General features: G+C 42.6%; 1 protein-coding gene across 2 annotated transcripts in view; it reads right to left on the bottom strand.

The window, feature by feature from the left end:
- Positions 1 to 17,454, bottom strand: part of TAFA1 (TAFA chemokine like family member 1) — a 216,081-nt gene that overhangs the window by 26,704 nt on the left and 171,923 nt on the right. For both annotated transcript variants that reach the window (XM_058813033.1, XM_058813034.1), the window contains one exon: positions 15,051 to 15,191. In XM_058813033.1, the coding sequence (XP_058669016.1) occupies positions 15,051 to 15,191 (141 nt within the window). The remainder of the gene's footprint in view (positions 1 to 15,050; positions 15,192 to 17,454) is intronic.

Raw genomic sequence — 17,454 nt, 5'->3', positions numbered from 1 at the left:
TTTCCTCTGGCACCTATTGATTATATCCAATAGAAATTAAGAGTAGAAGGCAATTAAGTTCAAAATTTAATGGTGTTCTGCTCCTGTTAATTTACTGCCTGACCTGATCAATACATTACACTGGATAACAATCTATTCCACCGAGGCTTGGTTTCTCCAATCTCCCTTCCACTAAAATTACAGTAATGACAAACAACTAAATTTTCAGCAAATAATACTCAACCCTCCCCCCTAAAAAAAACACATAAAAATAATTAAAAATTGGATTATTCACTGTAGTGGTGAAAACAACAGCTTAAAACTAAATTGACTTTTACAGTGCAGAGCTTGGACTTCATGAAAATATTAGATAAGCTACAACCTCAGCCAAGAGAACCCTCTGGAAATTGAAATCTCAAGCAAGTTTTAAACATCTCACATACACAGCAGTACAAAAAACCCCCCCTTAATCTAAAAGGCAAAATTGAAGTGGGAAATTAAAGATCAATGGTAGTGAAAGCAACAATATTGTGCTGCTGTTGTTCTTTTCTCTACATAATGGTTTAGGTCTCCAGGTGAATACACACAGCACAGACTTTATGTATAACCAGCTCCATCAAAACCTACAAGCACAAAGTTAATTTGCATTAGGTTGCAGGGTTCTTTTGGTCCTTTCTCCAAAACCTTGTAAGCACTTTTTCAATAACTGAACTGTTTCCTAAAGGAAACAAGGACGTGGTGACATTTCTCACCTCCCTCTGCTCTCAGAGGTGGCACGTGCTGGGGCCCTCAGTGCCACACAACCTTGGGTGGTCCTGGAGAGCACAGAGATGCTCCTGCAATCCTGTCCTGCAGACAGGGTCCTTGGGGTGGGTTCCAATAGGACACAAAATTAACAACACGCACAAGTCAAAATGTCTTAGGTAAAAAGAGGGTAGATTATTTCTGAACTCTAATATTTATAGACTTTCAAAAGTGACCATGGATTGGAGGATGAAATTGTTACCTCTCTATCTACACTGGTTAAATTAACAGTCTATTAATTCTCTCTTCTTTTAGAAAGGAATGCAAAACAATCGTTATTTACATGAAAAGTGCGTGAGAAACTCCATTATAAAAATGGAAACATCAGAAGGCTTAGAAGAACTTAGAAGAACAGGGTGACAGGGGTGGACAACCCAGGTGCACATGGTGGCCAGCAGCCCAGCATTTCTCCCTCTGGAGCATTTCTTGGGACAGCCATCTCCTACCAGAGAATCCCCATGGGACTGACTCTCCCTGTGTGTCTGACTGCTCTCACTCTTGCCTATACAACTGGCTGAACTGAATCACTTTTTTGGCAAAATTCAACGTGTCAGCATAAAGTCAAAACAAAATATGATGAGGTTTTCTGAAAATATCCTCTTTGCTGATCAGCTGCATCCCTACTGGCATTCAGTGTGTAGCCAGCACACCATTAATCACTATGAAATATTTTCATTTATTTTGACACCAAAGAGAAATTGGAAGAAAGGATATTTTTGGATGGGAGTGAAAAGCAGGCTGTAGGAATATCTCCTTTTACCTTAGTGCTTCCCCAGACTTACTGTCAACCACGACCCTGTGTAACTGCTCCCCGTGCCCTGTTTCTATCTCATCCTTCACAGGTACAGTAACACTGATCTGAACATTGCACATCTTTAATCTATTTATTGCACATTCTTTCAGGTTTCAGAAATAAGAAAACAAATCCATATATTTGAGGTTATTTACCTGCATCCAGTATTATCTACATAGCAAGTCTGCTGACATTCTCTTCACTCCTGTCTTGCCCACAGCCCAATTTTTCTTCTCACTATGTGAAGCCTCTGCTCCTGCCCTTGCTGGATGCCTGCCTTGTTTTGCAGAATAAAATAGTAGATTGTATTTTTTTGCTGGATTTCAGAGTGCAAATATAGCCCTTTTGGTCTCTGCAAAACTCCTGGGAAGAACCTCTCAACATCTATGGTGTTGTTTTCTTAGTGAAAAAAACCCAAACCAAAATAATACAGTAATAATTCCAGGCACCTGTCATTTTTAGCTGAAAAATTATATAGGAAGCAGCAGCATCTACATTCTTTGACATATTGCAGCATGCCATGAAGTGAGCAAATACAAGGGTAGACATAACCAGAAGATGTTGTACAGGCAGGACACCACACCAACATGGCTGATTTGTATTCCAGAAAAAGATACATGGAGCAAGACCTAATATTTCAGGAAAAGCTGGCAGAGCAAGTGCATGATCCATACCCTGAGCACAGGGATACTGCAGTAAGCCTTGCCCATAATTCTGCCCAAAAGCTGAGGACTCAGCAGAACCAGGAAGGGCTCTGGCTGCCCCTCCTGCTGTTTCTGACCTGCCAGCACGGCTGATGTCCCTGGCTACACATCTCCTCTGGGTCCCTCACCACTAGACACTCATATTTAGGAAGGGAGAGTAAAAAATGTCACAATACCAGAACAAAAATATAACAGAATTTGGCAAAATAACATTGATACTTCCTAAAATGGCACAGGTTCCCAGGAAAAGCACAGAGCTGCACTCACAGTGAAGATGCAGGTCATTAAGATGCAGGTGATCCTTACAGGGTCTCTCTACTAATGATGCTATATTGAAATTGAAAGAGCACATTTATCACTTTGCACTTTTAGCAGCATTTAGTAATAGAGACCAGTGCATTATATTTGCTTCTTATCTCATACTATGCAAAGCAGAGCCCAACAAATGCTTCACAGCCTGCAATTTATTTGATTTAGGACTGTATTTTGTGTCCATGAACAATCTGCTAGTTGAGTGTGGTGATTACACTTTGGTTATTTTAGAACTATTTGGTGAAAAAAACAAAAGTGAAACAGGGGACAGTTTGCTCTCTAGCTACTGCAGTAACATTTCAGTCATGCACCACTGAGAGTTTATTAGCTGGGTTGAAACCCTCCAGTCTAAACCAGCAAATTTATTCCTGGAACATTGCTTCCTCACAGGTCACCATCTGTATGGATTAGACCTGAGACCTGGAGGTTGTTTATAGAAATGAATTTATATGGCTGTTTCTATTAGTTTAACAGCAATCCAATAATAAATTATTCTAATCCTATTTTTCTTTTAAAATGCCAGACTATTTTTCTTTGCAAACATAGACAGGAAAGGAAAAAAACCTGAAAAACCCAACTAATTAAAGAATGTTAAATCAGCAGGGCAAAGTCCCTTACAAGGTTTAATATAAGTATTCACAGACAATTTTGTTTTCCTATACAGAATATACTTATTTTAACAGTTAGCCTGCAATATTTTTGTCATTTCTGCCCCAGACTTCAACATGGAGTCAGAGCAGCATTTTCACACCACCTCCACTGACCTTTATGGGGCTGGGCTTTCTTTCTCTCGGATTCCCAGGAAAAAGCCACGATCACTGCAGGCTGCTCCTGGGAGGAGGGAGGGGAGGGAAGGGCAGGCAGGGAATCCCCCTGGGCTGTGCTCAGCCAGAACTGCCCCAGGTGCCAAAGCAGTTCCAGGTGCCAATCCAACCCCAGGGGTGCCAAACCAGCCCCAGGTGCCAAACCAGCCCCAGGGGTGCCAAACCAGCCTGGGGTACCAAAGCAGCCCTGAGGGTGCCAAACCAGCCCCAGGTGCCAATCCAACCCCAGGGGTGCCAAACCAGCCCCAGGTGCCAAACCAGCCCTGAGGGTGCCAAAGCAGCCCCAGGTGCCAATCCAACCCCAGGGGTACCAAACCAGCCCCAGGTGCCAAAGCAGCCCCAGGTGCCAAACCAGCCTGGGGTGCCAAACCAGCCTGGGGTACCAAAGCAGCCCCAGGTGCCAAACCAGCCCCAGGTGCCAAACCAGCCTGGGGTGCCAAACCAGCCCCAGGTGCCAAACCAGCCTGGGGTGCCAAACCAGCCTGGGGTACCAAACCAGCCCCAGGTGCCAAACCAGCCTGGGGTACCAAAGCAGCCCTGAGGGTACCAAAGCAGCCCTGAGGGTACCAAAGCAGCCCCAGGTGCCAAAGCAGCCCCAGGGGTGCCAAAGCAGCCCCAGGTGCCAAAGCAGCCCCAGGAGCTGCTCCCATCAGAGCAGGGCTGGGCTCAGTCAGTGCACAGCAGTGGGAAGCTGCCAACACTAACTTCCTAAAGGTTAATACTTACAACTACATTTTGGCTGATATTTCCGAAGCTGCCTAGAGGGAATAGATGCCCAGTGCCCATTAATTTTAATAGGAGCTGGGCAGGCACAGTGCTTGTGAGGGTAGGACTATTTCAGCCTATTACTGGTGGTGGCATAAGGTTTGATATTGCAGGAGCCTGATTACCTGCTGGGAGCACTGAAGCTAATGCAGCTCCTATATTTTGGCTTGAAAATTGAATATGCAAAATGCATGAAGTGTGTGGCTGTGCTTACCATAAATAATGAGTTTAAAATGAGAGTGGTTCAGATGGAAAGGGTCTAACTCAAAGCTAGCTACAAATGAGTGCTCCTGATGATTTGAGAAATACACTGATAGGATTCAGGATTTCACTGAAGACCTGTGAATAAGGGTTCTTACATTCAGAGCTTAAGCTTCTAACCTGGTTTGTCAATTTATTCCTTCTATTAGGAAATTGTATCAGCTTTCAAAAGGTGCCATGAAACAGTAAACCACAGACCTGGGTGATTTGCAATTAGGTTTGAATTTTAGGAATTTCAAAACCTCCCCCATTCATTCTATTTATCCAACCAGGCTACACAAAACACATTCAGACCATGTCTATTGTAATCACAGATCATTTCTGGTCACAGTTTCCATCAGGCCATGTGCTAATGAGCAGCCCAGCTGGGAAACCTGCAAACTCAGAGATATATTTTGATAGAATCCCCACTTGTGGACACCAGGGGTCATTGGTAGAATGCAAGCCAGGTAGCAAAATCGTAATTTCCTTAATTTGTGTTTGCAAATGGTGTGGAGTCGTTTTTTCTGCAATGATCACACAGAATATACAAGGGCTGTTTCAGAGGAGCAGTAGAAAAGGATTCTGCAATGCTGCCTCATTATTGCTCATCCAGGGAAGTCCAGGATTGCCATCTCTGACAAACAGAATAGATTAAAAATATCTAAGTCAATATTTACAATGGAGAATTAATTGGTTCCACTGCTAAAGCTGATTTATCAGCAGGTTATTGCAAATAAATGAATAAAAAAGAGATACCAATGTTGGTCAACCAAACAATAAAAAATGATTGTATCAAATAAAGCCAAACTGTAACTAAAGACTTCAAGAGGGTTTTTTTTTGGCCTCTAACATAAAAATGAATTTTATGAGCCTGCTGTACAGCATTTTGTCTTGGCTTTTATGTCTGTGATCCACCCATTGCTCACCAGTATGCTGCAGTGTTATTTGATCAAATAATACCAATTAGTTTGCATTTTGTGGGTGAGACAAAAGACACTGGAAGCCTTCAAAATCAGCTGTCATCCCTGGTGGGAAGCTGTTGCCAACCCCCTCTTAAGGCTGGTAGTACTCTTCTAATTTCCAAGCTACATTTAATGATGGGGAGTTCATATCAATTAAACCCCCACTGATTTCTTAGTCCTTCTCTGCCCAAAAGGATGGAGATTTTCTCCTCTGCTGCTCAGCTCCTGTGCTCTGTGGTGGAAAGCAGTGGTCACTGTGCTGCTCCCCATCCTGCTCAGGATCCAAGACATCCTGTCCTTGGATAGGCAATGTGTATATTACATTATATTTATATTATATATTGGATATACAGGCGTTCACTGCACTAATGAACTTGGAGTTTTATATATAACAGGTGCTCTGGTTTTAAAAAGTGTTCATCCAATTGGCAATTTTCAACAGGAGGAAAGGAAACTTCTAAAGGAAATAGAGTTCCTTTGTTATTTGCATAACTATATTACACACAACTCTATTGGATGGTATTTCATAGAGGGGTCTGGAGAAAAAGGAGAGGGCATTTTGTAATAAGAAAACCAATAGAGAGAGATGTTTTCTACTCTCATTTGAGTTAATGGGAGATTTGCCTTTGTCCTCAGTTAAGACAGTGTCATTTGCTTCTCCATTTCATTCCTGAGTGATGGCTTGTGCTGGTGTTTCACCTTGCTGTTCCTGAGTTCTGGGCACATTTGGAAGACAAAAAAAAAAGTACTGACCATGCAGATGCATCTTGAAAACTGTGCTGTATGGTTGCTGCCTAGGAGCTGTAATCAAAAGGAAATGATTACACAAACCCACATATTAAAAGCAATCCATCTGCCTGCAGAATAGTTTTTATGTACTAATAACAAAGGGCAGAATGCTTAAATTGTGGAGCACAGCTCCACTCCCCACCACTGCCTTTTGCATGATGGTTTCAAGAGGGAGAGGCAGCACTTCTGAAGTAATACTGAAATTTGCCATCCTCCATCTTGCTTAACCTTGAGCAGTTATTGTGACAAACTGAAAGGTCTTTGGGAACAGCTCCCAAAGAGGAATAATGCTTTCTTTGATACACAGGATCAATAAACTGCTTTTTGACACCTGCATATGGAGACCTGCTCCAAACTCTGAAGGCTATTTACATGCTGAGTAGCACAATTCCTCAGCAAAAAGTTTCAGATTTTATAGAAATCCCTTGTTTGCAATGTCCTTACTTTATTCCTAAAAGACAATTCTGCAATATTAATGCATAAAAATCTCCCAAAGTAAACTCCAGCCTGAGAAACTGCTGAGGGGGTTGGGACCTGCAGTGACCTGGTGGTATTCTGAGAGGAGGAACTGTAAATGTGTCGCTGATCAGTTGTATGGATAATTGATCCTCTGAAATCAATTAAACACTTGTTGATTTGCCTGCTTCCAGTTGCAGTTGCCAGGTTAATTCACATGGTTCAACACAACAGTTTCAGTGCTAAATTAGTGACTCTTATTTGAACTCTCTTCATCAGTAAAAGGAAAAATGATGTGTTTGCTTCCTTCAAAGATTTGGTCAGTGCCTCTTTAAAATTCCAGTGTGTAATAGCTTCAGGTTCTTGTTTATTAATTTAAAGAGAGCTCACTGTGGAGGAGCATTCTTCATTCTTACTTAATCGTCCACTTCTTTTGTGTTCAAACCCTAATCCCACAAACCACAATCAAGCCTTGTGAACCAGTTCCATGTTTATAGATGGAAGGTAGCTTTGAAAGAAAAGAAAAAAAGAAAAATAGCCTTCCTGCTCTGCAATACTCCAGTCAGGTATTTTCTACAGTGTATCAGAGACACCTGTAGGCACACAGCATTTCACAGTGCACCAAATCCACAGCATCTGATGCAGAAAAGATGTGTGGTGTGAGCTCATGCAGAATTAGCCACTTAATAACATGGTCTTTCCTGGCAGGGATAAAATATCATCAGAATTCCTGCCAGGAGTTGGTGTCAGAGGATACAGCACAGATGCTAACCCGACCCTAATGCTTCCCCAAGCTGCCCTTGGCCATGGATTAGCTGGACACTGGTCCAACACATTCCCTGAGGACTGTGAGCAAGGATTAATAGCCAGCCCTGTTCATTTTCCTAAACCCTCCAAACTGTGCCCTCATTTGGCACAAACCAGAAAGCCTCTCAGGGTTTTAAGAGCCAGTTTACACCAGCTGAAAATCTGGGTGTCAAATCCCTTCCTGAGAGCCTTTTGGATGCTGCACTTGGCTTTGCCACACAAGGGAAAGATGAACCCAGGGCTTGTTTAAAGGCAGGGTGTGAAGGTTTAACCCTCCTGCTCTAAGGTACCACACATCCTCCATCAGCTGCATCACCTCTCCACACAGGTGCAGCAAATACAGCAAATCTTTCTGCTGCTGCCATGCAGGGCAGATACACATGAGACTGTACATTCCTATGTCTGGAAATCTCTCCCTCAGCACTGCTGGGTGAAGGGTTGTTGTGAGAAGCCTTCCTCAGCACTGCTGCAGCTGTTTTTGCCCCTGGATCTGCCATCTGTGTACTTGCCCACAGCTCACAGGGGCTGAGCCTCCTGTTCTGGGCTCACCAAGCACTGGGACCCCTTGTCCTGGTTTTCTCTGTGGTCTCCAGGCAGCCTGACCAGCCCTTAACCTGAACCCATGGTCCTGTCTGTGGCTTCACCCCTGCAAGGGAATTCTCTGCAGGCTCTCTCTTCCCTTCCAGCTTGTGCCTCTTTTCCCTGGCACACACTGGCATGGCTGGCTGCCCTCCCTGCCTCCAGCCCCTCTTCCCAGGCTCCTCCAGTGCTGTGATTAACACTTAATGCTACCTATCAGAGGAGAAATCTCCCACTGTTTTTCCATTTAGCCTCTAGTGGGTTTATTGTAAGTATTTGAGCAAAAGGTTACTTTCCTCTGTATGGAGGTGAAGTAATTGTATGTTCCTGTGTGTCTTCACACTGCTCCAGAGCCATGCCATTCCCTAATTTCACCATGGGGATGCTGTTTGTGCACCTTGCTTGGCTGTGAGGGCTCTGCTCCCTCTGAAATCTGCCAGCTGGAACTTGGGAAAGTGACCACCCCTCACACAGATGGAGACATGCCATGACTTACAGCTTTTTTTAAGTAGAAAATTTTTTTCCTGCTGAAATTGGGATTTAAGTGAGCTCTCTGCACTTCATCGGGGTGGATTAGTCAGCTGTTCTATGAGCTTGGTATTAAAAAGGGTGGTTGCTTTGCTGTGCAGGAAACCACAATGCCACTGGAAAAATAAAGAAACATAAAATACAGGTGTGGAGACAAATGATAACTGCAATGAAGAGGTACTCACACAAACCCACAGGCAGAGGCTCTCATTAACAGCACCATTCTCTCCCCAGGAGACAGGAGCATCCATTCCCCTCTCTGCAGGAACAGCACAGCCCTGGCTGGGACATGGGGCAGCACCTACCTGAGTGGCCCTGACTGCACCTGGCTCAGGTGAGTGCAGATTTGCTCCTTCAATGTCCTGCCTGTGTGCACCTGAATCACAGAAAATCATCCCTGTGTGTCTGAGCAGCTCTGGGCGCTGTAAGGCACCAGCCATGGCAGGGTGGCTCTGCAGAACAGAAATACACATATATATCCACACACACACACACATATATATATATATGTGCAGAGATATGGATCCATATGCCCACACAGAGATTTGTTTGCACATCCATTGCTCAGGGAGGAGCAGAGCCTCCCTGCTCTCCCCAGGCTGCTCCCTGATGGGCTGGGTTCAGGGCATGAGGCTGTGCCCTGACACAAAACCTCAGCCAGCACTGGCAGGGTCAGGCACACAGCACATCCCCTCTGCTCCCTTCAGCCTCTGCCCTGCAAAGGGAAGGCAAATTGGTAATGAGAGCCTCTGTGCCTGGGTAAATGAATTAATTACTCTGCATGGCTGCTGCCAGCTTTGCTTTTGCTCCCTCTGAAGTCAGCACCTCTCAGGATCTGGCTGTGATTTCTGGGTGGCTGCAAGGGCGTTTCAAGATGTGATCTGGACAAAACAAAAGCCTAAAATATTTCAGTAAAGTTAGACTTATCCCCTCCCCCTCTTCTATTTTTTTAATAGCACATGAGATATTCCGTGACTTTTTCTGAACTTGCTAAATGGATGTCAGTGGAGAAGAGAGACATTTTTTTCCTCCTTACAAATGAAGTCATCTGAATTCACCAAATAAAAATAAATATGAGCCTACTGCTTGGTTCCAGTGGTGCTGCAGAAGGACAGGGCTATAGATTTTCCCAGGAGTGAGGAATAATTCACCAAGGCTGCTCGTTATTCATATAGACAGTGAATTAATAATATGGGACCCTGAGATCTCTTCTTATCTAGGCCGAAGCACAGCTAGAGGGATGAGAAGCTGACTCCTTGGATTTCAAAAAGCATTTTTCCCCCTTTCTTCAAGAAATAAGAATTGATTGAAAGTATTTTCACAGAGTGGGGAAAAAAAAAGGCTTTCTGGTGATACCACCTAAAGTACACATTAGATAAATAGAAAACTATTGGCTTTGTGACTGTGAACTGTTCTCACTTGATGTAAGTGCTGATAGATACAGGATTATCTCTAACAAAGCATTTACTAAGGACCTGACCCAAAGTCAATAGGAGTCTTTCATTTGACTCTACAAGCCTTGAATCCTGCTTTCCCTGCAGGCAGAGCCAGGGAGTGTTTGTGCATCCCCTGCCCACCCCTCAGCTGGTGCAGTGCTGTGGGAGGATGATGAGGGTGAGTACCAGCACGAGGGGCTGAGCTGCCCCTCTGTCCTGAAGGAACACTCCTGAATTGTGGATTCTTGCTCCTCAATCAGTGTCTTACCCATAATTTAAAAATAAAAATAAATGAACTGATGGCAGCACTTACTGTCTGCCTAAGGAGTGACAGACCAGTTGGGACCTTTTTGTTTGTGGGTCCTGGGTGGGAGAAAGCAGGGCAAACAGAGCAAATGGAATGTGTGCTGTGAATGCTGTCCTCTCTCTGCTCCAGCTATTGCACATGGAAAAATAAGGATGAGCAGCACCAATTATCCAGCAGCACAACTGAAGAGGTACTGGCCAAGAGAGGATTAAAAGTCAGGGAGCTCCCACTGGTCAGTAACCTCATGTTTGGCTTGGTACCACTGTCCTAATGAAGTGTGATGTAAATTCTAGTGGGATGTCAAACTAGCCACACGGTGGCTAGGGATCCTCAAACTAACAGAAATGATCCTCAGACTAACAGAAATCTGAAGCATGCACATGTGTGATAATATTTCATACACTGTGGGATGAAACTTGAGGTGATCCAAAATCAGTCTGTGAAAAATGAAAATACTGGCTTGATTTTATTTTATTTTTCTGTATCAGTAAATGACTTTTCTTTACCCTGGTGCATGACTGGTATAAAACAGGACAAGAGCAACCCATGGAGACTAAATCACTAATCCTGCTGCCTGAGAGTTAATTCTTCAAATCCTGTGTTGCAGAAAATGTGGAATGGGAACACCTCACATGTCTGCAGAGGCCTTTCTTTACAGGTACAATTTAGAGGAAGAGATACTGCTAAGAATTTTAGTAGCACCTTCCTTTTTGCTTGGTTGTCACCAGTGTTAAACCCACCTCATTTCCTAAAAGCACTGGCAATATGCACAACCTGCATGAAGGTTCCTTTGTGGCTGATTTCAAAAGCCAGTGCAGGTGCTTTTCTGTTATTCCATACTCTGCGGTCCAACAAATTTCACAGATAATTATGCAAGAAATATGAAGTTGCCTGGGAAAGAGTTTAAAATAGCCTGGAAGAAGATTGAAGGGAAGGGAACAGAAAAATGAAACATTAAAAAATATGTGTGTCTGAGAGCACTGACTGTAACACAGTAAACTCCAGTATAGGTGAACAAATTATATATTATTCACAAGCCTTGAAGAACACACAGACATAACCACCTACTGACTGTACAGGATGCTTCAATACCACTTGAAAGGATAGGGTACAAAGCACGATATCTCCAGCATAAAAGTGAAAGTATTAAAAAAATTATAAGTATCTTTTTTATATAGTAATGATATGACAAAGGAATAAAACCTCAGCCCACAGGAGAAATTGCACCAGTGACAGGGATTTCCTGAGGGCCTTCATGAGCCCACAGGAAATGCTGGGCATTGCTTTCCCCAGAAAAAGGGACTTGCTCTGGAGAGGTATTTGGGCAAATGAAGAAAATAATAATATCCATGGCAGAGAGCTGAGCAGCCTGATGCCTGTGGTATATGCTCTGGCCAAGTGGCAGGCAAGATAAATTGTAGAGAGGGAAGGGAGCATTTCAAACCACCCTTCAAACAAAAAAGACCTTGAAGTAGTGAAAGGAACCATGAAAGTAAATGTGCAACAGAATAGGCAAAGAAACAGACATTGGTGTCTGTGTTTCATGGCAAGGTTTGGCTTTTGTTTTACTACTGCATAATTCACTGGTGATGGAGGCAGCTTTTAGGACAGTATTGAATACAAAGAATTATTTGTGACTTCTGAGGCTGCCATGGCCTGGCCTCACTACACTTTATTAAGATGAGACCCCAGAAAGTTTGCTGGACTTGGCAGGGAGTGATGCTTGGGAATACACATCAACTTCATGCCCTGCACAGTACAAACATGAATTTTGTCCCATGCAGGAGCAGGACTGCAAGCCAAGCCCTGTGTACTGGAATGGTGTGCTACCCATGATCAGATCCCACAACAAAAGGGACAAAAGGACCATTCATCAGCCCTGACACTTATTAAAAATGTTAAGATGACTCCTACAAATAACTGTATTTTCTGAAAGAGAAAACAAAGCCAGCTCTCCACACAGCCCAGCCGTGTCCCAGAGCAATAGCTGGTAGGAGTGGAAGGCAATGCAATCTCTCCTCTGCAACTTGGACTCAAACTGCCAAAGCACCAGCCTTGATGAGGTGTTTTCTGATGAAATTTAACTGGGAAGCACCAAAAGCTTGATCCCAATACCATTAAGTCACAGTTTGACAGGGCAATACTGCGGTTCAGCCTGCTTTATACACACTAGCACACAGCCATGGGGTGGAGATGGCTTGAGGTGGTGATCACCCAACAGCCAAACTGCTCACAGGGGTCTCCCAGTCCTTGTCACCTCTCAGAAGTGCCTTTGTTTGGGTGTGAGTACATTGCTTGAAGTGTTATATTGTGAGTATATTGCTGAACACCTGTGGATATTTAATTAGGACTCAAGCAAGATTTCTTAGTGACACATTATGGCTTGAAATTGTATATATTTACACACTGTAAATAAAAGCTGGTGTGAGATTAACCGGCCTGAAACCTTTCAATATGGTAGACAAAGAAGGCAGAAAGTTCAAAAGGTGACCTTTTGAAATGTTCTCATGCACAAAACAAACAGCAAAGCCCAAATCTTTGTGTGAGTTAAAGCACTGACGTCAGTGGGACTCCCATGGGAAGTTTTGGGAGTTTGTCTTTACAAGAACAGAACCACCAAATTGGAAAAAGTTTTGACTTAAACCAGGTCAGTATGTCAAAAGCCACAAAGCAAAGTCTGGGATAAAACAAAGGCCAAAGCAAATGTCCCTTGGATTAATTTTTACCAGCAGCATATTGGGCTTTTGAACTGTTCTCCAGCCATCTACAAAAGCAGCTATGGGCTGACTACAACCCAACTTGAAAGGGGAAGACATTCCTTTGTAGCTCACGTCTGCTGGCTTTGAAGTCACAGTGAGTCTTACCAGTGACTTCAATGGGACTTGCCTTACACTTTCATATTAGCCATTGTTTTATCCTAACTCCTTTCAAAATTCCAGACAATAACATTTCTCTTTATTGTAATCCTGACAGAGCAATTAGGCTCCAGTCCACACCTGCACCCGACTTTTTCCTTCACACAGCACTCTTTGAGCTTCTCTTCTCTGAACAGAGTTATGAGGGCTGAATTAATGGTGTCTCTCTGCTCTATCTGCTGCCTCTGTATTTCATGACCTGATGAAGAACATGAAATTCTTCAAGGCTTGTACAGCCTGATCTTTGGTTACAACAGCTGTAGTTTTCACCTACGGTTTTATGAGTGTGCTTAGCAGAAAAAGAAAAGCTTCTTTTCATCAGGGTAATTAGGCAATAACAGAATGACAGGTTGTGGACTAAAGCATAATCATTCACAGGTGCATTCATAGCATGGTTTTAATCATGAGTTCTGAAGCAGAATTGCATTCCCGCTATGAAAAGCTATGAAACACTGCTTCATAATTTAAAAATCTGAATGTGTTTTTAAAATAATAAAACATTTCCTTTTGTATCTTTAATATATAAACCAGACATCCACATGCCAGAAATACCTACTGAGAAAACATGAGATTCTCATTTCTCTAAGGGTTCCTAATCTCTCACCTTCTTGGTATCAAATCTGCAAGAATGATCTCTGTCTGCACAATATTCCCTTCCACAACACCCACCAATATTCCTGCCTAACTACAACTCCTGTCTGAGGTACACTGGACCACTCCCTGCTCCATTCTAATGCCTTGGCAGCCTGGGATTGAGGAAAGGTACCCAGAAGAGAATGTTTTTCCCAATATTTTCTTGCAGAGCTCCCCACTCTCGCCTGGGGTAAAGCTGAGTGCCAAACACAGACACAAAAAGGAAACTCTGGGTGCTCCCAAAACGGGCAGAGACACCACCACCCATGGGATTCCAACATGGAAAGAGTGAGGAGAGCCTACAATGCTGCACAAAACCAACCTGTGGCGCTCTGAAGCACCTGTGGGCTGACACAAGCAACACAACATTCGCCAAAAGGAACAGCGAGGGATTTTCACAAGATACTCCGTTCCACAAAGCTGCTGCACTGAGGGATTCTGCAGCACAGAGCAGCTTGTTTGGGAAGGGTAACTAATGGGATTAGTACCACTTACTCCCCATCTTCTTATGAGATTTATATTTTGCTAAGCACTTCCCAGCTGTGGCTCTCCCCTGACTGCTCTGTGGTTTCACCTTGCACTGCTGGCAGGGGAGCCCCAGAGAGGAAAACACCCTGTGGAGCTAAACCTCATATGAAACCCAGACACAAATAACATGGTGCTTTTCCTTCAGAAAAAACAAAAAACAAACCAAATCCCCTTGACAAGCAACAGCAGCAGTGATTTTAATAGACAAAGATTTTTTCCTGCTTTCTGTAATGTTCATTTCAGGGCTAGAATATGAGATTCATTTATTTATGTTATTTTGCCACTGACTTTCCAAATGACTAATTAAATCAAAATGAATAGTGGTTGTCCTTTGAAATATTTATGAATCAAAACTAATGTGGCACCAAAGGGGCCCTGTGAAGTGACTCAGGGGATAATTTTATCCAGGTATTTATCAATAATAAATCTCTTATACTCATCTGTAAAGCATCCATACTGGGCAATATTCTTACAGTTTTCAGTTAAACCTTAACATGATCCATGTGCACAGAGCTATGCACTGAAGTAGCAAGAAAGTCTAAATATATACTTATTCTTATAGATTTTTCTATTTCATTAAATAAAGAACACAACAAAATTCCTATTCACAATCTCTGGACTTACAGCTTTCTAGCTGTAATGGATGGTACACAAACAGAAACATATACACAGGAGGAGCTACTTGCCATCAACACAGGAAGGTCTGTTTCTTGTAGTCCCAGCCACTTTCCCAGGTAGACAGGAGCATTTTACTGTTTGTGATCTTTCCTCAATTCGATTCTTATTACAGCATCTGTGTGCTGCTATAACTTCACACGTTCCTCCTTCTGGCAAAAAAAAAAAAAAAAAAAAAAAAAAAAAAAAAAAGAAAAAGAGAATATTGACACTCTGATTAGGAAGAGCAGCAGTGGCTAATCAAAGCACCCAGGTGTGCTCCTGTCTGCCTTTGCCCAGCTTCTGTACAGGTGGGATTACAGTTTTATTTCTGTCTCTTTGTGTGCTCCCAAATAAGCCAGGTACTGCTACACTACATTTTTTAATAGAAAACGTAGATAAGTTCTCTTGCCTTTCTTATATTAGAAGTCTCTGTGACATCCACATAATTTTTGGCCTAAAAATAATGTTGTCAATGTCTGGGCCTGAAGAAATGTGGGTAAAATACTACAGAAAATGTGCAATCACTGTTGGCTGGTTTTATGCTTGCAATATTGGAGACCTTTTCCCCAAATATCTTCTCATACAAGGACAGAGACTAAGGGAACCCATCTAGAAATAAGGTTTTTCTCCAAATATTAGATTCTGAGGTAGTACTCAGCCCTTAGGGAAGGACAGAGTCTCCCCAGATTACAGGGTGGCCCAGCAGCATTTCCCTTTGCTCTCCCACTCACTAGATTGGCAGATTTAAGGCAGGAAACATTTCCTCTGTGTGTGAGATCATCAGGTTTAATTTGTCTCCTCCCTAATTGTTCTTTCTGAGCATTTGCAATAGTTTTATTAGGAGGAGAGCACAGGGGGTGATCGACACATCCACGGTGGCTTTGGGCTTACGAGTGCTTGGTGTTTGTGCCATATTGCTGAGCACAGAAATGAAGTGTCAGGTGTGCCATTCCCCTTCACCTCTGCTCTGCAAGGAGACAAACACCACGGTGGGCTAATGCCCTGCCCAGGTAATTTCTCCATTCCTCAGTTCAGATTGCATTTAGCTCACAATCACTGAGTGTTTAATGGTGTCAGGCTGTTCCCCACAGATATCTGGCTGCTTTCTGAAATTGCAGCACAAATTTGGCAGGGTTTGTTTCAGCTTAGTACAAAACCTCATGTGCTGCCCACTGAAGGGCAGGATGTGCAAGATTTTCTAGAAGAGCATTATTTCTTCATGCCATTAAGTACATGCTGTTTTTACTGCAGCATAAACCACATTAATCCTATCTTTGGATTTCACTCTTTTTGAAAGAATATTGAGAGCTTTTGGCACTGTGTGCTGTAGGAGAATAAGAAATGTGGAGATGCTGATCCACATCTAGCTGTGAACAAAGGGGTTTGGTAGAGGTCTGGCAGTTCAGTGGCATTTCCCTACCAGGAGTGTATCCTGGTACCTGGGTTTTCTACAAATATGGCATTTTAAATGAAGCACTGGGCAGGTAGGCAGGGAGAATTCATATGGGGGAGTTTGCAAGCATGAGATTAATTCTGTAGTAAACACTGGAGTCATCTGCAGAGACATGCTGCTGCACCTCTTAGTTATTAGGTGTGTTTGGGCTGCTGACACAAGCTTTTTGAAAGCCAAAAGGTGTCAAAAAAGAGAGATCCCAACAATTCAGAGAGCCATCCTCTGACAAATGGGCTTTGGAGTGTATCTGAGGAGTAAGAGGAATTGTGATAATCAACTCAGCCCCAAATGCTTGCATTTTCTATGAAGTAATCCTTCACACAAACTCCCTGTTCCCCTATCCAAATTGTATTGAAAGCAATGAAAAGATTCTCATTGGTTTAATCCATCTTATGGTCATGCCCTAAGAGAAGAGAGATTTGTGATTTTATTGATTGCAACTTCAACAATAAAGATAATGTACACAGTAATAAGCATTTCTAATTTTAGACTGCATAGACAGTGTGGTAAATATTTGTGAAAAACCTAAATGCTTAATTTCCTCTATAAATATACTGTATGAGTACTAAGAACCACATGACTTAGTCTTGCTTATTTGGTTATCTATTCAAAATAATGGGTTGTGGTGGAAGAGCTTTATAACACCTTTAATTGTTATGTGGAAGCTGAAGTTGCTAGAGCAGTAATGAATTTAGCTCAAAGTGTGTAATTGTTTAGGAGGGGCAAAACATAATGACACTATAAAAGCAAGGAAAAACCATTTTTTTAACTGCTAAAAATTTAAATACATTAATTGGAAGTTTTATCTACATAGTCTATAAAAGTATGCAAATATTAATAATTATAATAATAGAAAGACCCCTTCCAGTGCTGACAGAGAAGAAAAAATCCACCTCACATGGAGAAAATTCTGGAGGTTATGCAGCCTGTTATCCTGAAAAATCTGTTAAGTGGGATCAGATATTTGCATTAAAGCATAT

Source organism: Ammospiza caudacuta, chromosome 12 (genome assembly GCF_027887145.1).
Source record: "Ammospiza caudacuta isolate bAmmCau1 chromosome 12, bAmmCau1.pri, whole genome shotgun sequence".
NCBI lineage: Eukaryota > Metazoa > Chordata > Aves > Passeriformes > Passerellidae > Ammospiza > Ammospiza caudacuta.
This window is presented reverse-complemented; position numbering and strand designations above follow the sequence as displayed.